The following is a 25,224-nucleotide window of genomic DNA, read 5'->3' on the forward strand; positions in this document are numbered from 1 at the left end:
TGGCGTGCAAGTTCACTGCTCCGCTCCACTAACATTATGGGGTAGTCGTGCCAAGCCATGACTCAAGCCGAGCATGCACGCTGTGAGTTTTTTATTTTACACTGCAGGGTAAAGTAAAATAAGTAGTTTACCTGATGGAGGTGTGCTGGTCATCTGCAGCTCTTCATCAAATATCATCATCACTGTGTTTTTCCACTTCTATCCCTGGATTATTTCGAACTGATCCGCTCAACAAAGAGCTCAAAATATCTCTAAAACAGGAAATGTTGGGTTTTCATTGGCAATAACTTAAAGCCACTCTCATATGGCTTCTGGAAAAGGAGGCCATTCAGAGCAGAGTGGGCTCATCAGGTGGGGGGCCTTAAAGGATGACTCCAGCTGAAATTGTTTCTAGGTTGTTCAAATATAAATCCCCCCTTCCCCACACAACCTTTAACTTTTGAGGAAATAACATGGCAAAAAAGATTGACATAGTAGACATGGTGACTTAGCACATGTAAAACGATAGACAATAGACATAACATAACATGAGACAATTAGATAGTGTACAATAAGATGAATGTATGTTAGTGCAGGTAAATTGACCAGATATACTGCAAGAGATATAGCAATGCTGAGTCTGAGTGTGTGACATGTTTACAAATGCCCTGGATGAAGCGGAGGGACAGGCGGCTGCTGAGTGCTGTGTGAGCTCTGGAGGAGAGAGGCGGAACCAGAGCTGGAGCTTCGGGATGAGTGACACCCACAAGTCACACCCGATTCTGCTCTGATCCAGAGCCGTTAACTGGCGGGTTGAGATGTCAGAGTTTATTTTTTAAATTTTGAACAGCAGCAATAGTGAGTGCCTCATTTGTGTCTGTCTGTGTGTGTTAGCACGTTTAGTAGAGCAGCAGCAACAGTGAGTGCTCCGTCTGTCTCTGTAGCTACTGGCTAGGCGGGCCCGGGAGATTATATTGGTTTATATGTAGTAACGTCATTATGCATAAACCTGCGTGAGGTCATACGTGAAAAGAGATTTTAGAGAGGGCTTAACCAAAATGTGATTTTTTTGGATTTGAATACGGAATGCTAGGAACACTGGGAAGCTACAGAATGATAAAAAATAATATAAAAACCTTAAAAATAAATAAATAAATAAATAATAGACCCACCCTTTAAAGAGACGGCCTTGTCAGACAGAGGTTGAATTGAGAGGTTGTACAAAGGGCCAGTATAAGATAAATAACTTTATAACGAAAATAACTTTTCAACTGAATCATGAAAAGCTACTTTAGTGGAGTCCAAAAATAAAAAAAATATAGAGCTGAAAATGAGCATACTAGGTCCACTTTAACCTTTTCTCTGACTTTCTCTCACTCACATCTTCACTCTTTTCACTTTCACACACATCTATTCCTCCCTATCTCCTTTTCCTGCCAGGATTTTCTCTGTATTCTCTTTGATCTTTCTTAAGGCTCTTCACTAACTTTAATTGAGCAACTTAGAGATCAGTGGCAGATGCTATCGTGCACAGTGAAACACAGGTGAAACCACAGTTAATCTTTCTTTGTATATGTACGCGCGCATATACAAAAACATATACAAGCAGAGGTATTTTTGTGGGTTTGTGTTTATTTGTATGCACATACAGTATATGCATGGCTGTGTTTGTGTGTGAAAATGTCAGGGATTGGGAGTGGTATTCAGCATATAAAAAAGTGGTGCTTGCTAATTGTGTTGCTGTGCATGCTCCTCTTTTGCACCCGCTGTAGTTTCTGGCTGTTTAGAGGCTCTTTGATCAGCAGATAGTGAGATGGTAGGGAGGCTGGTTATGCTGGCTTCCCTGCCTGATGCTCGTGTGCATTCTGCACACAGTGGGAGGCTGGACTGTTGATGTGTGTGCACTTATGTGTCTGCATGTGAAAGAAAAATACAGAAATAGAGAGGGCAAGGTATCTAGGCAGAAATGTAAAAGAATAAATTGTATGCGGTGAAAGAGAAAATTAAAGAATGAGAGGGAATAACAGTGTAGGGAATTATTAAACCTTGAATGACAGGGTGCAAACAGCTTTTACTGGCTGCCTGACAGGGTCCTCTCTGATGTTTATCCTGCCTGTGTGTACTTCTAAACATTGCCTACAGCCATTACTGCTTCACAACCAAGTTATGATCTCTCAGCTCCTTGTCAAAGATGGTTTTCCTCGTCTGTCAGCAAGCATTTGTAGGGCAGAAAACCCCATATTGATAAAAGAAAAAGCATGTATATTTAGTGTAATTTCAATCAGCACACTGCTAGTGCAACACATTGCAGTGCAAGAATGCAGCAAGAAGAATGAGAAACTGAACTTGAAATAATAATTTGAGGCAAATTGTCTTCCACTCACCCATTATTTTTCATTTTGCAATATCAAAAGTCACTCAACTCTAACCATCAGTAAATATTACTGTCCCTATCCTGAACCAATATCCAAAGTCCAAATAGCCTGCTTATCCAAATCCATAATGCTGTTTTCACAGTTATCTGACTTAACTAGGTAATCCTGTTTTCTGATAAACCCCCTAAGAGCAAATCTACAAGCTGTGACACGCGGCTTGTCCTCCAGTCAATAACACCCAGCCTGCCTATCTGGGGATGGCATTAACAGATAAGAAAGACTCTCATTTATGGACAAATGTATTCACATAGATTTTCCATACAATCCATCTATGGCATGTTTTGGAGTGCCTGTTTCTCATGTTAGCAGCCATGAATCAACTTTCTTTATTGACACATGGAGTAATGCGAGTGTAGCTGGGTAATCAGCATACACTGTACAGGCTGTGATTTGTTACTGTAGTAAATACAAATGCTACATCGGTTACACAGGGGCTGTGAGATTGCAGGATGGTGAAATAACACCATGGATATTGATTAGACCATATGGGTTGGCCTACCCATAAATAAAATGTACTGCAAAACTACTCTACCTTCTTACCTATAATTTAAACAGGATTTTGTTATATTTCACAGATGATCAGAACTTCTACTCCTTTGATGTGAGCCAAGGGAAAATGAATTTGGGAGCTGTCCTTGTGGCAGAAACTCTTTAAAAACAGGCCTTCAAGGAGCAGTTATTGTATCAAGGAACATTTTCTGTGCATTTTTACAGGGCTGCAGTGCTGTCCCTCAGTGCGAGGAGCAAAGCCTGCAAAATAATCCTATCCGTATTCCTCAGTGAATAAGAGAGGGGTCAACAGACTGCCTATATGTAAGCTGTCATGCTGGATCGGAAATGGAATGTAGGCTTCAACATACATATCAAAGGTAACCCACATGACAAGGGATACAACACTCAACATGTGATTGCACTATACTGGATGTCTTCAGTGAGCTGAATTTACTCACCCATGTTTGATCCGGTGTCTAATGAATTCCTTAAGTTCTTGTGTTTATTGCAGGGGAGGGGAGAGAGGGTATATGGTGTGTAAGGAGAGGGGATCTGTCTTTGAAGTGGTGTTCTGCATGTCTCTGGAGGACAACCAAGCCGGAGGCTGGACTCAGGCTGTGGGGAGGGAAGCAACAACCACTTTTCTACAGCGAGGCCCAAAGTGAGGCTTGCCATGGCCAAGTTTGCTACACTGAATGACTATTGTTTTTTGTTTATTTGAAACAGTAAATCCCATCAGATATATAATGTCTAAACGTCAACAGGAAAAGACTAAAAGTTTACTTTTATTGCAACCAAGAGGTTACCTAAGCCTTTGCTAGCACTGTTCTGCTCTGCACAGAAATATGGGCATTAAAGCCTCTTTCACACATACTGTATGTTCCTGGTAAATTACAGGGATAACCTCCTAAGGCACCTTCAGTGATTTTCATTATTCACAAATGCTACTACACTGGAGGCAAAGGACAGTCCAGCAGATGACGGTCATGCAACTCTTATGGTAGCCAACTGCTCTGCATCGATTCAGAGGAGCTCCCTTATTTCTGAATCTGTCCAGTTTCTAGCCATTCTTGAAAAAATGAGCTTGTTTGCAAACAAAAGAATTTGTATTGCTTGTTAATCATCAAATCAACCACAAACGCACTGGCAAGGCAACCGTAAACAAGTTGTTGATTCAAATATGTCATCAGTGGTCAAGTATGTCAAGCGTCTTTTGTCAGACAGATATAGCCCTTTATGTGCTTGTCCCCACAATGTTAGTGCTTTGATTCACAACAAAGGTGTACCAGCATTTCTTTGAAATGTTACTAGGTTTTGAGGTGGGAAATTGGCTGTACAGATTTCCCTGAATATCGATCCCTGCTCGCATTAACACATGACCCCATGCAGGAAATGTTTGTAAACATTTAAGGGAAAGATTGTAGGTGTTAAAGGGGCTTTAGCAACACTGAAAAAAGATTCTGCATTCCTCTGTGGTATCCCCCTCCTTGTGCCCAACTAGCTAATGAACTATTAGCTATCTATCTTCATTCCCTCATGGCCGACTTGTCCTTCCCTGCAGACAGAAGCTACTTATTGGCAGATCCTGCTGAGGGAAACCGAACTTCCTGGCAGTAAAGTGAAGTGCTGCATTTTTCTGAAAGTCATTTTAAAGGTGAAAAACAGAATTCAGTGATTCTATTTCTGTTGTAGACAGCACACGCAACCAGGCAGTTAAGGCTGTGATCATCTGCGATGTTGGCAAAAAAACAAATCCTCATAGCAAATTGCAGACTGGTGTTGTGGACTAAATGTGGTCTTTAATTAAGCACAAACCTGTTGACTCTTTAGTTTTGTTTTATTCATACTTCTATTTATGTCCACATTTCAAAATCAACAAGATGTATTACTATTGACACAATGTATGTAAATTATTCTGTGCAAAATTGACATTTAATAAAAGTATGTTGAAGGAATCAAATAGCATTCAACAGCATAATCAATTTGCAAGCCATATTATACACTAGACAAAGGTCTCATCTTATGGGTAAATTCAAAGTTATAGTATATACAGTAGACCCATTTCATGTTTGCACATTAGATGTGGAGTAAATTGAAAATGTAAAAGTATAAAAACTAAATACCTGGGAGGTGCTTGTGACTTACATTCAATCAGAGCCTGACTTAATGTTAGGGGTGCCCACAACACCTTTTTCCCTCTGCTTTACAAGAAAAATAATATTGTCATATGTGCTGATATCAGCACGCAGATTAACATACCCACAGTTAGTATGATAACGTATATGATAACAACTAACATCAGATATGTTGACCTGTCATTACAGTAAAAGATAATAAGAATACACCTGTGCTTTTTAACAGGTCACTAAAGTGTTGTAAGTCATGTCAGTAAGTCAAAAATACCAGAGCCCTCGAGCTAGCACATGCACCTCAAGTGCATGCAGCTATTATTGTCTAGTGAGAGAGTCCTGTTGTATGTTATATGCTGACTGTTAGCATGTAATGTTTTGCATGTGAGTGGCCTGTTAGCATCAATCTTAACGGAACAGAGGCTGAATGTAATTGGATCATCACATCTAGATGTTTCTTCATAAACAGTGTTGAACAAGTGGTAAACCTGACCTGTTTGTGCTGCTGTAGGGTGGTTTACCCAAATAAAGGACAAAAATGTTTCAAGGTTATGCTAATGCTGGCAATCAAAAATCCAAAGGGAAAACGGCACCTAGTAAATCCCTCACAAGAGTAGGCCATTGTTTAAGCATGTAATTCTGTCAGACACCGACATGACAGTCTTTTAGGTCTTTCTCACTGCACACATTTTGACTTATTGACCTTAGGTGTGCTTTTAGTCATAATGCCCACAATGACAAATACCTATTGGTTATGCAGGCCAGGTCACAAAAGCGCACATTTTTAGATAAAAGTACCTGTTGCACACCTGTTAACACCCTACATAAAAGGGCACTTTGCAGAAAGAAAGAAAGAAAGAAAGAGCACTTTGCAGTTACTGCATATTTTCTACATAGAAGAAAATGATCAAAAGTTATTTTAAAAGTTAAACACATTTCAAAGGTAATCACAACAATCATGTTTTCATAATTATCTTACTTTAATGTCCATTTTGTTACTTAAAATATGCCTGCATTTTGTCAGTGTTGTGGCTTCCTCCAGTAGTTGTAGGGTAGCATGGATCATACCATGTTAACTCATGATGTCCCAGAAATCAAATATTTATACTCAATCACGTACAAAGGTTAAATGAAGTTTTACTGTTAATAATGTTTAAAATGATTACGACGTGTACTTTTCTTTCACTTTCTATCCAGCACAAAAATATCGGTGTAACTTACTGCTGCCCAGTCTGCTTCTCACACCCCTCTTGTCTGTCAGTGGTTTGTTCCTCACTCCAGCTGATCGGCCCAGGATCCCCCCGGTGACTCGGTCCGTCTGTAGCTCTGACAGCTCCGATATCTCAAAGTCCATTTAAACTGTTTTAATACTCCGCACTTTAGTGGCCGCTCGTGTCGGCAAATCGTTCGTCATCCGGTGAAACTTTGAAGGATTATCGGGCCGGGGCATTGAAGCTCTACTTGTCAAAGCCAGGAAAAACCTCAACGCAAATACGAGGCCCTCACTCCGTCCCCGGATTCACCTGCTACGCGGAGAGCCTCACACGGGAGAGCCGACATGGGGGACACGGGGAGCGAGGGCAGCAAGCCTCCGAGCAACGTTAACGTGATACCCCCGCGCTGCCCCTGCGGGTTTTGGGGGTAAGACTAAAAACAAATGTATTTCTTTCTCTGCCGACAGCTAGCCGAGTCGGTAGCCACTAGCGTTAGCAGCTCAAGCAGGGATGAGCTGCTCTCCTTGTTATTACCCCCTCCCCATTGTTTTGTAGCATTTAGCTGCGAGCTAACACCAGCTGGCCTCGGTCATCTCCCTGTAGAGGCAGGGAGCAGGTAAGGGGGGGTGTGGGATAAAGCCTTCCAGGTAATGTGACAGGTGTGACAGAGCTAATAAAAAAGCTGGTTAAAGTATACAGGTAACATGAATCAGAGTCATCTGTATTGGCCAAGTGTGTTTACACATGCAATGGAATTTGACTCTGGTTTAGTGGTTTTTTTTATGTACTTACACAGAATAACAACACAACAATCTTCAGAAGCATACGCAAAGAGTGATTATACAGGCGAAGTCGTTTCTGTGGACTGTAAACAGGATTAATACAGTACGAAAAAAAAAGAGTTAAAAGAGTGAAGCTCACACTGAAGCTATACACAACCATTAACTGATCTTAGGTGGCAGCTGGGCACTGACAGCTTTATCAGTCACAGTTTGCTGACAGGTGGTTTACATGGTAAGATATTATTTGCACAAAATGACAGCTAAACTAGAGAAACATATTGACACTGCATTGTTTCTACAGAATTGAGCTGACACTGAACAGGTCAGACATAGGGTTATAATTAGGACACTGGACTCTTACCAATTAATACCACTTGAATCTGTTTTTTTTGTTGCTTTAAGTTACTATATGGTTTTGTTATAGTATGTTTCCAGTGATAATAATTATTCAAAATGTCAAAGGGCCTGTACATGTCTGTCAAAACAGGGAAGACATTAATATTAATGCATCACTGCCCTTGTGTTGTCATGTGTGCGTTTAGTTGTCCTCTAATAAACACATAAAGCTCAATTTTAAAAATGTGTTAAGAATGAAAATTAAAGAGGAAACCTATAGATTTACAGTGTAAAAAGTAAACATAGATATTCATGCATTTAATTTAAGATTTAATTACATTTAGTTTACTATTTGCATTTGGTTGGCCAAATTAAATGTTATTATCACTCTTTAAATGGGTATTGCTGTACTATAATTGTAGACACTATGGGCACAGACAGCACGGGGGACGTGTTGAAATTTGTGAATGACATTCTTTTGGAGGCCAAAGTTGAAGTGCATGCTCATCATCATAGCCATAAAGCATTGGATGAAACTTGGCAAACCAAGTTGAAATGTTTGTTTTAACCATTATTATTCACCTAAGGTGTAAGAGCTACTTTAATACTTCAAAGTAACAGCTTCACTGTTCACATATTAAAAAGTGATGTGCTCTGTGATGACAAGCCACCCACTGAATGGTTGGATAAGCATTAGAAAACTGCAATCTGTCACCAGATCACAGTGCAAGAGACGAGGGACGGAGTTCAGAAGCATTTTATCAAATTAGATTTTATCAAATCCCTTTTTGAATCTTACTAAGTTTACTTCTCAACATAAGTAAATAAAGGCTAAAAATAATTTAAATCCAAAGATGTTTAATCACTACTTGTTGGCTGAAAAGGCAGAAAAACCTTTTCAGTTTTTTGTGGCAGTTTAATTTATGTTCATAACATGTAACAGCAACCTGAAAATGAGATGAGCAGCGTAATCATTTCTCTGAAAAAGAGTTGCCATTCTGTGAAACTGTAAAAGCACACAGTTCCCTTGCTGTCGCACAGTGGTGTTACAGAGTTATGTGTCTTTTCATTCATATACAATCTTTGGCTGAATACAGACACTGGCTGCAGTGAGCACATCAACCAGAGAATTGATAAACTTTTTAGTTTAGCTGTTGCAGAATTAATGTTAATTAGCTGCAGCTGATCTAATGTGCTGCTAGTGATGCCTGTCATTTTAAGTAGAGATGGCAGGTTTAAAATGAGAAGCCTGCTGTTCTTATGTTTCTGAATGCTTTTTGCAAATGAAAAAGAGTGAGGAAAGATTAAAGGTTTGATAAGAGACTTGCTGGCATCAAAGGTGACCAAGGTATTTTGCAGATGGAATTTTGGGTTCAAGACCATAGACAACACCCACTGGTTTGTGGACTCCTGTTTTGAAGCCTTGAGTTTGGTGATTTGACTGTTGCCATCTTGACTTTGTAGCCAGTAGCAACCATATTCAAACAAGAGGGTGGAGCTGAGCCTAGTGCTTGGGTAGCACGATGCACAGTGCATTTACAGTCTCTGTTTAACAGTGAGAATGCTAATGTTAATTTTCGCTAGTAAATAACAGGTTTAAAGTCATAAAACAAAATGTTCTTAAAGGAAAAAATGACCAGCCTTTTAGAACAAGCAAATGCTGAACAAGATTATTGTAGGCGACCAAAATGTTACAATTAATTGAAAAATGAACTAAAAAAACACTGTTAAATAGCAGCAGTTACACCTACACTCTGAATCTGGGGTTTCGCTATGGTTATGTTGTGTGCACTGACCTGTCAATGACAAGGTAACCACGTCCTGCTTTAACCCTTCTGTATCATCTATTTATTCTCCATGATGCACAAAATGAGCATTATCCTGTATTGAAGAAGACTTGAAACTAGTGATTGAGACCAAAGTCTACTGAAGTAATAAATCGTGTGAGAAATAGGGTCATTTTCTTATAGACTTACATACAGTCTGACTTATTTTTGCAAACAGCGGGATCACCCCTGCTGGCCATTTGAAAGACTGCATGTTTAAGGCACTTCCGCATTGGCTACACTTTTAAGACCTGGAGCTACCTGCTTGGTTAGGAGCTTTTGGGGGTGATGGTTGGTACAAGTTAATTTATCCATGCTTTCCAAAACTGTTATTAATCACGGTTAAAAAATTGTATTTTATGGTGTGACAATGCTGTAGTTACGTCTGTTTAGCTTTATTCACAAAAAACACTTGGTTAGGGTTTGGGAGAAATCATTGTGTGGGTTAAAACAATCACTTGAAACGTGGTGTGGATTACAGTTATTACGTCCTTAAAGTTTGTCAACCTTCATCATCATGGCAGCAGTTAACGCCATGACAATTTATTTATTTGTTTATTTGATAGGGAAAGTGCTCATTAATTGACAGACAAGATTCTGTAAATAAGCCAGAGTTAGCTGTGTTTGCTAATTTCCATCCGTTGTCCCTAGCCAGTTCTTAAGAAGGCAACCTGGAATAGGAAAATAATAAAATGAGTAAAAACACATATGACTGGGTACATGTCCATGGATGGCACATGGAAGCTAGTGCCCAGACCAGCACAATGCATACCCATCAGCCAGACAGTATGGCACAGCTATGGTTAAACATTATACACAGAACAAGCAAACAACCACAAAATTGATAAAATTAGTACAATGCAAATTTCCTGCATAGTGAAAAGTATATACATGTACATACAGCTTGGGATAGTGCAGTGCCAGGAATTGGGGAGTGTGACTACATATGATCACAAGTTTGGTTTGGCCTAAGCCAGTTTTAGTTAAGTTTTTTGAAAAAACTGTCCCAACTCTCAAAGTGATCTTCATAAGGGGAGGTAAAGAAAGAAGGGAAAAGGAAATGTTCATTTCCCCCCTTTTGCTAATGTTTTCTCACTACAGCACTAGAGTGGTGTCTCTCTGTCTCTTAATGATCTTGTGCAGATAGTACTTCACTTAAATATAAGTCCTTATCCAGCTTCATTGGGACCTGTCTCAAGTTGTTAGTTGAACGTAGTCAGGTTGTATCTCCTGCTCTAATTATTCCCAACACTATATACCCATATGGGTAAGTACACAGCTTTTATTTTTTGGTGCTGTGGTTAGTCACTATGTTTTGATAATTAATCTTTTTTGTGGGGTAATCCTTAAAGGTTACATGTATTAGTTTTCAGGTCAAAGTCAAAGGAAGCTTTTTCTTTTCCAGTACATATGATTGAGATATGCTCATTTTCTGAAATTTCAGTTGAGAAAGAGATAAAAAGCAGATGGAAATCAATGCTGGTGGCTGAGGGATTTAAGAGCGCTGACAAATGAAGGTGATGTAAATCTAGATTGCAATAAATGAATCCATTGATGTATATAATTGTCTAGAGACATTAAAAGGAGAGCTATCCCAGTGGAATATAGTACAATCTCTATAAGCTGATAGATCCTGTCAAGGTTTTGTTATATCCAATAATACCATGACCGACCTTGCGATAAGGTGCGTCAACTAAACGACCAGGCTTTTGATGTGCAGATGTGTGCATACTGTTTCGTTGCTGTGCTGTGTTGTTTGCTGTGCTAAGTGAACTGTGTTGGACACATGAGAAAGAAAAACTGAATACTTGGAAATACTTGGAGTAAAATCTCTGAGCCAGAAAGATGAATCCCATGGTTTAGCCCCAAAGTTTTTTCTCTGTGCTTTCTTGCCTTTTATCAAATGTTAATAAGCAAGTTGTTTTAAAGCTATTCAGATCAATGTTCTTCCCAAGCATTTTTCTATCTAGAATCTTGGACAACTTGCATATATATGTCACTTAGAAAGCAATCCAGTTAACAGCTGGTTATGCCTCATGGGTTGTTGACAAACTTCTATGAATAGCATTTCTAACAGACTTCTATCTGTTTTCATTTAAGTTATTTTTCCATTTTAATGCTCATGTCAGCAGCATTTATTGTGACGTATTCTCCTCAAAATGTGTATCAACCATTCAAGCCTTCACTCCATTGTGTCACTCAAACTGAATCACCAAAGTGACAGATCCCATCTTCCTGTCTGTTCCAATCAGATATTCTCATTAGTAGCAGCAGTGGGCCAACTATGAAATTGACTGATTGTGTGCACTCTGAACAAACTTCACTCAGCTTAACAAGCATGCAGTCATTTCTTTCCTGGATGTTTTTTCTCACCCCTTTTAGTTTCCTTAATTAATCTGTGATTTGATTACCTCTGATTTGTAAGGCTGACAACAGGAAATTAATTGTTGTTGTTTACTCAGTATTGGCTTCCTCCCAACCCGTATCTCATGATGAGGTTTCTCTTCTATCCTTACTTCCCGCTTCCTCCTTTCCGCTTTTATACCCAAGACAACACGCCAGCAGACTGACAGACAACCCTCAGCTTGACTGCAGCTGAACCTACATTTAGGACAAAGGTGTGCACTGAACGCCCAAAATAAATAGAATGTGACTGATAGCGGCGACCGTCACGCTCGGTGCACAGACAGTATGGACGAGGGCTGGAGAGGAAATGAGAGGAGCCCTTTGAGAGGAAAGCCAGAGACATCTGTTATGATAGAGGTGTGCCACTTAAATCAGCAAGGCTTCACTGATTCACACCATAACAACAGCTTTTTGGATCAAAGATCTTTATCCATGATTTGGACGGGGAAGGTGTTGAGGTAACAGAATTTTTTCCATCGAAGCACATGGATCACGATGGGCAGTTAATGTAGCGTAATTTTCTCAATTCATGCCTCTTGCTCATCCTTATCAGACCAGTTGAAAGGTTTTCATGTCTTCTGTCGGCACTGTCAACATACTGGCTTCACGTCTTTGATGAAAAACAACAGTTTGATGCAAACATGAGCCAGCCAGTTCCACCAGAATCAGTGTCTGTTAGCTGGAGATGACAACATTGACATTGACCATAAAACATTGACAATGACTGATTTTACTACAGTCACTGCACACTACAGTCAGGAAACAACAGATGACCTACATCTGGTTAATTTTAAAGCTGCATGAAATATGATGAATTTAAGTTCAGTATTTACCTGCTTTTAGCTCTGGTTGGTCAACAAACTCATGAGAACAGTATCTGGTAGAGATGCTCGACTTTCCTCCCCAGCCACTAGTTCATTACAGCTCTGTGTAGTTTAGCAGTAAGTATACAATCAGCATGTGTGAACAACTGGCCTTTAAAATTACTCAGTTCTTTAAGCGAATGTGATCAAAATAGGTGCATCATACAGGTTCAAAATTGAAAGAAAAAAAAAGTTTTAGTTTTGATGCCTCCTATGTCTGAATGGGAATTTTTCTTTCCTTTAAACATTTTGAATTTGTGTTTGTTCTGCAAGACCTACGGAAAAAGATCAAAATGAAAGTCATATCTCGGTTGATATAGTCTACTCGCTGGTTTGCCATGTAGACCTTGAAAGCCTCTTCGCATGACAGCTTTTGATTTTACTGAATAATTTAAAACCGTAGTCGAGATCAAATTCTGCATCTTGAACTTTTCTTCATTTCAGAATCTCAAATGATAAATTAAGTCTGAGCCTGGGACTTGGAGGTCATGGAAATGTGATGTTACTCTTGCCATGTAGATGTCCACCAGCAAATGGCTTATTACACTTTTAAATCCTTCTCCACCTTTTTTTTTTTTTGAAAACCTCATGCAAGAACACGAATATTTTACTAACATATTTTCTTTCCTCTCTGCTCTTTCCCCAGGTCGAGCAAAACTATGAATCTGTGCTCAAAATGTTTTGCAGGTAAGTTCTTGTTCTGCTGTGTGCTCGTTTTGTTTACTGATTTTGTTCCTAATGTAGACCTGTGTGAGTCGGGTGGGGGGGTCAGAGACTGCCTCCGCTACTGTAGCTGCTCTGGACAGGACTTGAAGTGACTGAGGAAAAGAAAAGAAAAGAAAGGAAAAGAGGGTTTAAGTGAGTAAAGTGTTACTGTCACTCCTTACTCTGTTTATTTTACAAATTGTTATCATTTTAAGAAAAAATTTGAAATTTCATACTACATTTTTACAATTTTCTGGGAAAGAATTTGCATCCTGTAACTGTATTGAACTGGAACGTTACATTTCTGTTGGGATTTGCAACCATTAGGCAGTTACTATTTTCGATGCTTCTTTTCACCAATAAGGTGAAAGATTTTCTTTCTTAACTCACTGCTCTTAAGAAACTGTCAACCACGGGACATGGACAATCTCCACTATTTATATGCAAATCCTCTCACTTAATCCCCCTTTGGATCTTACTATGGGAAAACTTGTGGGTTCAAGACTTTGGGGAAGAAGTTTTGGAGGTATGGAACACAGTTTTGTGTTAATTTCTTCAGTTTTGGGATGGTTCAGTGTGTGTAGCCCAATGGCAAGTCTCATCAGAGTATTTGGTCCCTTCTGATTTAGGCTATAGTTCATTCTCCAACAAAACCAGCACAAGAATTTTATGCAGAAAATGATGTTCATTTACATAAGAATTGTGTCAATTTGCCACAGTCACTTAAGTAATATTGAGCTAAATTGAGCACCTGAGTCCCTTCTTTGCCATGCTTGTTTGGCAAACTGTTCAAGTTCACAACTACTCGATCTTGTAAATTCAAACATGTACACACAGATGCCCAAACTGTTTCACCATTTGCTTTTTTTAAATTAAAGACATACAGAAGAAACAGACAGATGGTGATTGTGCCCCAAAAGCCTCCTCAAGCTCCAGCAGCAGCCAAGCAGACATCTTCTGTAATGAATCGAACAGCAGCATCAGTCCGTCGCTCATGTTGATGTCTAACACATCAGAAGAGCCTTTGCCAGGAGAGACAGGAGTGACATCTCTACCTGCTCAGGACGGTAAGACAGCTGTTAATCAGAGAGAAATTAATTGCATTAGGTTTTCTCTTCAGCTTAAATGGGGAGGTTTGCTTAAATATTTCAGATCAGTGAATGACTAGCTCCTTCCTTGCTTCATAGTTCATTGAAAGATGCATTTTTTTCTTTGAACTTATGCAGTGTGGAGCACTTCCATTCTGAAAGGGAAACTGTTTGAAGTATTGAATTCAAAGGTGATGGTTATATGGTCTGTTTGGTTTGTTCTAACCATTGAGGTAATGTATTGTGTGTCGGAAAATGTATAATCTACAATCCCTCAGTATTGTAGCTTTTAGTCCAGGTCATATTCCTGTAAAAGATTGCTGCCAGTTTCTGCAAGCTGAAACAGCAGCTGCAGTGCCCCTGTCCTGGCTATATTTGTCCCCATGGCACAGATAGAGGGAATGATAGGAAAGGGTATCTATTCAGAAGTGAAGGTCTTAAGAGGACACCTGCAATTGCCAGGGCATCCGTCATCGCTATACAGTGACAAGGTTATTTGTGGAGGCTGATCCAGGACACAATAAAGTGGCGACCAAATGGATGTGCGGAACTTGTGAGAAAATTTCCACACTACCCTGGTGCCCTTGTTACAGCAAGAGTTATTTTAGTAATTTACCCAATCACATGGTTATTGCAGGTTTTTTTTTCTTTTATACAAAGCCCATTATGGAACATGCTTGTAATGTACTCACAAAGTGGCTGAATATGCATCAGTTTCATCAGCTGTTCTTTATGACTGATGCTAACATATTATATGTTGCATGTTTTGTTGTGACATGAAATGTTTTGGTTTTTTTGGACTTGTGATTATTCCTTGTACCTGAAAATCTGATCACAGCACTCCCAGCTGGGTAGTTATGCATTAAATCATGATGAACAATGAATAAACAGTGCCACATGAATACCTTAGGAAATGTCACCATTTTAACTAAGATCAACGGGGCATGACATATGAGTTATAATTAACACGCTTATTATAGAAAGTGAAATTGGTACAGTTGTGTCTGTAACATTAAATACTTTAAAGCAGCTTTTAAAACACCAGGTGGATGATGTATACATTGTATTTACGCCTATATTCAGCCGTTTTTTGGCTGGCTTCAGTCTGCATGCACACATGCTGCGGTCTGTCCTTTACAGATATCTATCATGTTTGCTGTGAAAAGGAAAAAAACAAGCACACAACATTATAAAGGATTCCACACACGGCAGTCATGGTCTTTTCATCCTGCTATGGTGTGGAAATGTTACAGAAGTATCCGAGCAACCACCAACAGATTTTGCAGCAGCTTCTGTCGTCAGCCTGTTACCATTAGAAACTCTGTTTACCATTTATAAACTATGCATGTCAGGGTAACCCTAATGCATGACTCAATCTGTTGCAGTTTACCCCTTTTTTCACACAGTAGTTTGGCTTCCATATTTTCCTCTATATTTTCATAGTGTGTGTATGCGTGATTATGTATGAGTCAGTGTAAGAATTCTTGACTTTAAAAAAAAAAAAAAATGTTTTTACAGTTTGTGATTGCCTGCTCTATATTAAGATTATTTATTGTTGAATTATTTATTGGTCTGTTTTATTTTCATCATACCGAAGAGACATTTTATCTTCTTACTGTTGTACACTTGTATGATTTTGATATTGAAATAAAATCTTAAAGTCCTGAGGTCTACCGGGGACAATATAACATCAACTGCATTATTCTTATTCTGTCTTTTTGTCTTTTCTTCTATTTTCCTTCTTATCTTCTCTCTCTTTCCCTCCCTTCTACTCTTTCTCTTTTTCAGAAGTATCCAGCACAGACACCGTCTTCAGTTCACTCTCCACTCCCACAAAACGCTCCTTTGAGTCAGGTATGCCTCAGCTAAACCACAGCAATGTTTGTCATTGGGTTTTGCACTGTGTGCTTGTCATGTCTGCTGATCCCAGCACCACCAACCAGTCCAGGTTAATTGTTCTTACAGGGGAGACAGTAAAGGGAAGAATAATGGGTGATGCAATAGAGCATGTCTGTGAGAGGGTGCAATTGTAAAGACAATCAAATGGCCAGTAAAGTGAATGCTGGGTATGCACACACGTGTACTTCTCTCCTTGTGTCTGTATATGTGACAGTGATATGATGAGCTGGTGACATATCCAGGGTGTGTCCTGCCTTTCTCCCAAGTTTTTCAATTTAGTTACCTAGTTAGACATTCTTAATATTACATCTACTCTATCTACCTCATTAAAAATTCAGAATCTATGAATATGTAAATATTTGCATAGAAAAATATAAACTGCTGGACACAAGACATCTCCTTCTTCACTGTGAAGTTCACAGTCTTCAGTGTCCTCAGAGAAACGTTCCCCCTTCAGCAGATTAATGTGAAAACAGCCTTTCAGTGTCAAATTTACACATGCATTGTTCTGCACATTGAAGAACAACTGAACTGAAAAATTGAAGAAACAGGAAGAAAAACACATTTCTGAGTGGAGGGGGACTTTAAGTGTCTAAAGAGCTGCTGTGGACAGAAGCCTTACTGTCAGAATTCATTTAAAATGAGAAATCTAAAATACTTCTTCTTTTAGTGTAACTGTGCCTTTTTTGTGTTCGCTCCTGGGTGATATCTAGCTGCTGTATGTGACACACAGCTGGCTGCACTCACACACGACTTAAGACAACTGCAGAGTAGACAAGGCTCAGAAATGGTGTGTGAACATGTTGATCCCTTGTCTGTTGCTGTAGGATCAAGTAAACACAAAACACACACACACACACACACACACACACACACACACACACACACACACAAAGCATCATTAAAACATTGAGGTGTGGTTGAGGAAACTGTTTCTCTAAATGTGTCCCTCTGTATTTCAGTTTCAAGCATACATACAGTAGGTCTTTTCAGCAACCTATAACATGCCTAAATTAAACTGTAGTGCACACGTCTTGCCTTCAAATGGCCTTTTTTTAGGGAAAAATTAATTAGAGAGTTGTTGACTCACATTTAAATTTGATGTGTCACTCTAAATTGGCCACATAGATTTACAAAGTTAACAAAATTCAGTCAAGGAGGAAGCATTTTTTTTTCCTCAACATGCACTCGCACATGTGCAGACACACACTCACACACGTATAGGGATCGATGGGGCAGGCAAGGGGGATCTGGCTGCTCAGCTTGGCCTAGTTCTCAGAGATTTATTGAGCGCTGATCTGCATTCGGCCGGGCCAGGAAAAAGTCTGCAGGATTGATGAAAAAGCTGAGTTGAAATTCCAGCCGACCCCTGAAACTAGCTACAGGTACAGGCTCTTCCTTTTTTAGGTGCTGGCTTGAATGTAATCTATTGCAGGGGGACCATTCATCTCTAAAATGCCTTTTACTTAACACAAAGAGGTGTTTTTTTGTTCTAGTGTGCCATCATCAGTTCTCTCCCAGTTGCAAACCTCACTGAATGAGAGATGATGTCTTTATATATTAAATGGAAGTTGTTATGGAGCCTATTATTTGAGGTCCTACATTTTCTCTTGACATTCTGGTCAAAGCTGCAGTCCTGGACACACAGGAGATGAATTATTTTTGGAATATTATGTGGGCAGGGGAGTAATAAAGGGGGAGAAGTTTTGGCTGCAAGAATATTGGTAAAATTAATTATTTAAATGTGTTTCTTGCAGGTCGATTAACCTTCATTTGATTTGATATCTGTCCACAGCAGAAAGTCGACCTATTCATAGCTATCTATTTGCTTAATTCTGTATAACTGATTAGACTATTTCAATTTTTGCTACATGATGATCACTAAAAAAATATCAAAGTATTATTTTGTTTGATGTAATGATCACAAATCTTTTTCATAATTTGGATCTTACAACCTCATGTTGTCTATTTTAGTTGAGAATATCAGTATGCTGAAAAGGAACATTTTTAATCACCTCATTTCAGTGAAGTGTTACCTTTTGCTGAACAGTACAGTATAAACAGATGGGACGAAGACACATTTGAACCCAATGGAATAAAGATGTTTAGTATGCACTGTTGAGCTATTAAAGGTTTTACTATTCATTTTCCTAAAAGCTGGATGGTTTGGCTCCAGCCAGACTTTCAGACCACTGCATTAGTGTTCCTAGTCTGCAGCATTTTCTTTCTTTTTGTGAAAACCCCCAAAAATGTTAAATTGAAAATGAAATTATTTTTTTCCCTTTCTGTTCGTGTGCGTGTGTCTCCAGCCTCGGAGTCAGAAAGTGACGTTTCTCCCGACAAGCGAGTGAGAGTGGGCGAGCTGCCAGAGAGTGAGGAGTCGTCGTCATCGTCTTTGTCTGCATCACCATCCTCGTCTCGCGGTGGCTCCAAACAGCGGAGCCGCAAACGCTGCCATCGCTGCCAAACCAAACTGGAGTTGGTTCAGCAAGAGCTGGGGTCCTGTCGCTGTGGTACGACTGTGTGCACATAAACATACACACTATAACCCCTGAAGAAACATAGACAGACATATGCAAGGGGCCCTCACACACACACACAAACAAACACAGTATACAACATACATATTAAGCAGCATACATATGAAGCAGCAGTACTTACTATTAAAGACCATAATCATGTATCTTTCTTCTACCCTCCACTACTAATGCTCCAGCTTCAACAGCATGTCTGAGTCAAATGTTGAAAAATTAAAACCCGCTTTGACAAAAAATACTCACGTCACCCAATCAGCTGATGTCAGGATCATTACACCTGACTGAAAACAGAAACAAAACAAATCAAATTTAATATTTTATTTAGCACCAACCCAGTAATTCAGTTCGGCATGAAACACAAAGGTAATAAAGGACTTTTGATATATCTAATACTGGCCTCATAAATACATGAATATGTTAGTTAACTTGTTTTTTTGGTGTTTTTTTTTTAACTAATCAATTTCACATTCAGTGCAGAGGAGTGCATCTACTAACTTAGCGTGTGTTTGTGTGTTGACAGAAATGTCGATGACCAAACTGCTTTTGCTAGCCTCAGGGGACCATTACTGAAAGCCTGAATGTTTCACATTGCACATAAAACATGAGCCAATTACCACGAACACTAATGCAGTTTAAACCAATACTTGGCTTGCTAATCAACTTGTTTGCATACATATTAAAGTACTTAAAAAGTCACAGCTATTCACTGACTTAAAGACCATCTGCTTAAACCCACACAATAATTTCTAAATTGGAAATTGACTTGAATGTTTTTTTTCTCCACTAGGCGCTACTTAATGCACGGGGTATCCATCCTTAATAGCCCAATGCTTGCTATGAAAACATACTTTTTACAGACTGAAGGGGAAATGGGTGCAATTATAGTGATCCTGACTATTGCAGTAATTGTAGATTACTTTGCTAATGGTTCTGCAGAATGTGTCAGAGTATAAGCCAAGAAGATCTGATAATGAGTTGGAAACATGAATACATTTCAGATTTTAAATGGGGAGAGAAAAGATAGCTCCAGCTGAGTATCTGATCCAATGTTGTCACACTCAGACTGCTGCTGTTACACAGTGCCTCTATTATTTGTCTTACTTCATGTTAGTATAACACAGAGTAAAGGCACTGGGACTTAAAAAGCTAATTAAAGCGAATATGGTCTCTTCTGGCAGTGGCAATTCAACAGCAGCACTTTATCTTGGCTTTCACTTTGCAAACAACGGTCATAATATGTTTGATTTGAGAAACACTCCTATACTTTTTCTCAGTCCAGTAACTTGTAATAAAATTAACTGGCTATATTTTGTGTTTATTTTAAATCAGAGTGGTGAAATACTGGGTTGGACAGTCTGATCTGAACCTCTCTCGGCTGTTGGCCTACTGTTCAGGCTGTAGTATGTAAAGTAGATGGTGGTATTCTGAATTTGTAGGTTGAGTAAATATTCATTCAGTCATACAATGCATTAAAATCACATAATGGCTGCAATCTATCTGACCTTGCTGGAATGCTGCATGTAGTGCAGTGGCAGTGATGGTGAAAACAACTTCAATAATTAGCCTATTAATTAATGCCCTTACTACAATAACTGGTTATGTATAAAGCATTTCTGTCTTCGTGTGTGCATGTGCATGTACGCATACATGTACGTGAAAATGTTTTTTCAGCTTTCTCCTCAGCCTTCTGAAATACTTTTGTGTCCATTCTTACCTTAGGTGCAATACATATTTAAGTTTGCATTAAATGTAATAAAAACTTTGAAAGTTAGAAACTTTTGATACTGATACTGATTTTATTTTACCTAAAAGCATTCTCAAATCCCTATAGTCCCTCTGAGCACGCTGATGTTATAAAAATGAACCCAATCCAAAATTACATTTTAAAATGTCAGCAATGATCTGGTGGAAAATGTTTGATTTGGGGTTTCTCATGGGAGAATAAAAAAAAATAGTGTGGTAGAAGAATTATTATCTGGAGGTCCAATCAAGTTATGGGACAAATGGAGAAATTGTATTCTATCTTAATCTACACAGATACATTTTTATCCACTAAACTCATTCATTCTTAAGTCTTCTTGAAGGAATCATGAATCAGTGGTTCTCAGCCTTTTCACCTTGTCACATTTTGCATTGTCCAGTTAAGTCGGTTAATCGTTTTGTCCACAAAGTGTCAGAAAATTGTGAAAAAATAACCGTTAAAGTTTAGAGGTTATATCTTCAGATGTCTGGTTTTGTCTGAGTAACAGTCCAAAACTCAAAAATATTCAGCTTATCATCATATTCAACAAAGTAAAGCAATAAATCATCACATTTTACTTAAGAAATGACTAAAATGATTATTCAATTATCTATTACTTTTATTTATCCAGTGACCCCCATGTTGGGAACCACTAATGCGGATGGTTAACCGTGGAGCACATAGCATACATTGAATGACTCTGTACCCTATAAGTACACTTTTGTACTTAAATTACAGTAAGTGAATGAAAGTAGTTTTGGTCTCCATTGCTGCCTCGTGGTTTGGGGAAATATCTAACAGCCCATCCCTTTGAAAGACTCCAGAGTTACACAACTCACTCCCTTCCTCTTCATTGGTGTTCGCTGCAATCACATAGGTTTTAATTGCATAGCAACCAGCCGTCAAACTGGGCTTTAAATCACTGCTCATTGAATGCCAGCAGTGTTATTATGTGTATTAATGAATGAATTTAAGACGATGAGAGCTAACGAGCTTCTCTGAGCTTAACGAGCCTCCTACAGTGGCAGGGCCTTTTGTTAGAGTGCTACAGTAGAGACAGAGAGTCAATGAGAAATGTATGGTTGTCTGCCTTTGTTGAACTGAGTCAAAAAGAGGAAGCTATAAACTAGAAAGCCTTTTCTGGTAACAAGACCTTTAACAAAGACGTGGCTCCAAAGCAGTAAATATTGTCTCGCCTTTGCAATTAAAAAAAAACTTGTATATTTAAGGAGTTCAGGACATTTATCTTCCAATTTCACAAGGAAATAAGTGTTTTTTCTTTATTCTTATCCATGATGTGACCCAGTCTGCTTTGATGTGTGCTTTCGTGTGGAGGGGTCATCCACAGTGTGTCACCCCTCTTTTACCCATATCTCCAAACAGGGAAGGAGGCAACCCCTGATCCCTTTGCATAGCATTACATAGCATCACATAGCCTAGAGGTGGTGTCATCTCTATCATCACACTTTGTCAAGTTCATTCCCGATTTTATTGTTGTTTGCACTATAGACCGTTTTCATGTTGCAGCACTTTACTTAGATGTAGACAGCAGAGGCAGGGATATATAGACCAGAGGGGGAGAAATCCCCCTACCTCCCCAGCAAATCGCACCCTGGTCGTTTAATTGTAATGGTTTTTAAACATGTCTTCCAGTAATACTTATACATTTGTTGAACTTGGCAAATGAACTACTCTCTCTCTCTCTCTCCCCCCCCCTATCCCCTCTGCTAGGTTATGTCTTCTGTATGCTCCATCGGCTCCCAGAGCAACACGATTGCCTGTTTGACCACCTGGGCCGTGGTCGGCAGGAGGCTGTCCTCAAGATGGTCAAGCTTGACCGCAAGGTGGGCCGCTCTTGCCAGCGCATCGGCGAGGAGTGCTCCTGAGCGGCTGTTTCCCACAAAAGAATCTCAGTGTTCAGACGGTGTCTTAGCACTAACAGGGATTTGATTTTTTTACATTTTTTTTCCTTCTCATTTTGGTTTTCAGGATTTTTGCAGGTTTTTTTTTTTTTTTTGGATACAAACCTGCTCATTTATTTTTAAGTTATGCTTGATTTTTTTCAATCCCACTGTTACCCATATCCAAGTTGTTTTCTGCTTCTGTTGGCTTGATCATATCCCTACTGCTAAGACGCCTTTTGGAAAATCCAAACCCAGGAATAAGAGAACAAGAAAGAGCAAAGGAAATATATACTTTCTTCGCTTTTTCGCCAGGTCCTGACTACAAAAGTGTGAGTGAAGTAAGAATGGATATAAAGATGAGGAGAAGAAATACAAGGCTTTATACAAATGTTTGTCCAGGAAGCCAGTTTAAGACTATACTCTTTACCTCAAAAAAAAAGGAAAAAAAAAAAGAGGAAGGGATGGTTACCCTTTGTGTACACTTTTGCTTTGGCAATGTTTATAGACTGTGCTCTTTACCTCAAAATCAGACAGAGCTGCTTTCTACTCTGCGCCAAGCATGGACTTAGTGAAGCGAACCCAGCTAGCCAGCGTCAGTTGAAGTCGGTGTCTCACCCCCAGGCCGTCCACCACCTGTAATCCTGAATCACCTGTTAATCATCCACCTCAGGATATCAAAGCTCAATCTTAACCCTTCCTTCATCCAACTTGCATCCTTCTCTTTTCCTCTACAGGACACTTTTCTGCCCCTTTGGTTTCATCATTGTTCTGAATGTGTTTCTGTGTTACTGAGGACACCACTGTGGACAATGAAAGTGGCGTATTACTGTAAGCTCAAGTTGAGAATTTGCAGTGTGAGCTGGGCTAAAACACATATTGTGCTGGTGGGGACAGTGAGCTGGTTGTTGGACTGCAGCACAGATCTTTCTTTAACATTGGTGTGATTGATCAAAACTTAATATGTTGAAAATTCTCTCGGTCTTCCTCTTTTTTTTCTAAGTCTTTATCACCTGATTTTCTCCAGCCCATGTGGATTATGTGTGTTGGACGTGACAAGATGGATATTAAAATGTGCTTATGATTTGTAAGTTTGCATTGTACACAAACACTTTATAATGGGTATGTGCCCAGCTGTTGTTCACATCGAGCACAAGCAGGTAAAAATCAAACATTTGGAGTCACTCAGAGGTTGTTGCTTGTTTGGGATGGTGATGGTTGTTATTGTTCAGGTCTCTCAATGTCTTAGGCCTTCATTTCAGTTATCCACAGTTTTAAAGGTCATTTTTGGCTCTAGCTGTGAAACAAGACTCTGTGTTCTTGGGTTTTTCATTCCTCTTTTCAGTACTTAAAAAGTCCTCCATACTTCACTACCCCATGTTTTGATTTCCAGATAGCATGACAAGCTCTCATGCACCCTCCTCCTCCTGTCTTTCACTCCCCTTTTCTCATCTTTTCCTTATTGATTGATCTATATTTTCCCCCCTTATTTCAACCTCTCTGTCTTCCCTCCTCAATTGTTCTTGTTGTACATGAGGGGAAGAGGGCTGTGGTGAGCAGAGCCTTGAAAGTCAAAATCAGCAAATAATTACTTTCTAAACGTTTCCTGGTGGACTATGGGAGACATGAACAGAAAATGCATAATGAATGAATATTCTGTATCTTAAAGAAAACCTTATTTAACCCTTTTTTGCATTTCAGATTTACTTACACTTTAGTGTAGAGTTGCATTTTTTGGTTGTAAGATGGTATAAAATGGGAAGATGAACCTGGAAAATTCTATATTTTGTTTCCATTACATTTTGTTTTTCCTCTCCAACTTTTTCTTTTATTGAGAAAGAATAAACTGGATTAGACAAAATATGAACATCTCTGGTGTACTTATTGGATGGATGGAATGCTGATGGATTGTTTGAAAGAAAATCTCTTGTGAATAGAGAAAAGTGACTTGATCAGTTTAATTTAATTTTTTTCATCCACTGGTTTGATTTTGCAGTGGCATTCTGTGAGAGGATATCTGAGATAAAGGTACATACCTATGTGCACGATGTGTGGTTCAAAGCATGTGGGTATGAGATGAGGTTATGTACAGTACCAGTCAAAAGTTTGGACACACTTTCTCATTGATGTGAATGGGAAAGTGTGTCCAAACTTTTGACTGGTACTGTATGTGTGTGAGTCAACAGTTGAAGCCTTCCTGCAGCATGTTGTTGGCTCTATGCCATGTCCTGCCATTTTTTTTTTTTTACGGTGATGTAAACGTCTGTTTACTGCTCACAGAGGGCTGCCATAAAGCTACTCTCATTTACTTAACAAATCTGTTTGAGGCTGTTTGTGCGTGCTTGTGTGTGAGCATGTGTGTTCGCTAATGGAGAATTTTAACTACATAGGCTTCTGATAGCAGCGATGAGTCTTGTGGGCTGTCTGCACTAATTAATGCTGTGAAAAAAGAAAACATATGTAGCCCTGATCAAAAGGCATCTTCAAATGTTGAAGTTGGCCGGCTTCCAGCACGAGCATAATCTCTCACCCTACTCTTTGCCCAAACCGAGCCAAAACTATCGAAGTAAATGTAAAGTAGTTGTAATCAAAGTTTCTCCTCTGTCAAGGTGGTTGAAACCTTGAACTACGCTGGATAACAGTCTGAATTTACACCCTTTAAGAACTGCCCTATGTGCTCTGTGTGACTAGCTTGCCTAGTGTTATTTTTAAGTTTGACATCCAGTCAGTGTTACAGGAGCTCTCTAAATGTGTTTGATGTGCAGGGCTTTTTAATTGGGGAAAAAAATAAATGTTTTCTACTTGATCAATTTGGGTATCACTATGCTCTTGTGTGTACAAAAGCATATTGCATGTTGACTTATAGTACAGCATATAGTTTATGACAATTC

The 25,224-nt window shown here is 39.2% G+C and overlaps 1 protein-coding gene across 1 annotated transcript; it reads left to right on the top strand.

The window, feature by feature from the left end:
* The first annotated feature begins 6,320 nt into the window (after positions 1-6,320).
* On the top strand, positions 6,321-24,200 carry LOC133981949 (AN1-type zinc finger protein 3-like). Its single transcript, XM_062420833.1, has 6 exons — positions 6,321-6,676; positions 13,109-13,149; positions 14,046-14,234; positions 16,044-16,109; positions 18,464-18,667; positions 22,164-24,200. The coding sequence occupies exons 1-6, from the start codon at positions 6,594-6,596 to the stop codon at positions 22,316-22,318; spliced, it is 738 nt and encodes a 245-aa protein (XP_062276817.1). The 5' UTR covers positions 6,321-6,593; the 3' UTR covers positions 22,319-24,200.
* Positions 24,201-25,224: the final 1,024 nt, after the last annotated feature.

Source organism: Scomber scombrus, chromosome 1 (genome assembly GCF_963691925.1).
Source record: "Scomber scombrus chromosome 1, fScoSco1.1, whole genome shotgun sequence".
Classification (NCBI taxonomy): Eukaryota; Metazoa; Chordata; class Actinopteri; order Scombriformes; family Scombridae; genus Scomber; species Scomber scombrus.

Excerpts from the sequence above, each read along its gene's own strand:
- LOC133981949 (XM_062420833.1), top strand. The coding sequence starts at position 6,594 with ATGGGGGACACGGGGAGCGAGGGCAGCAAGCCTCCGAGCAACGTTAAC. Across the intron at positions 13,150-14,045 it reads GTGCTCAAAATGTTTTGCAG|ACATACAGAAGAAACAGACA; the intron begins GTAAGTTCTTGT and ends TTTAAATTAAAG. Across the intron at positions 14,235-16,043 it reads ATCTCTACCTGCTCAGGACG|AAGTATCCAGCACAGACACC; the intron begins GTAAGACAGCTG and ends TCTCTTTTTCAG.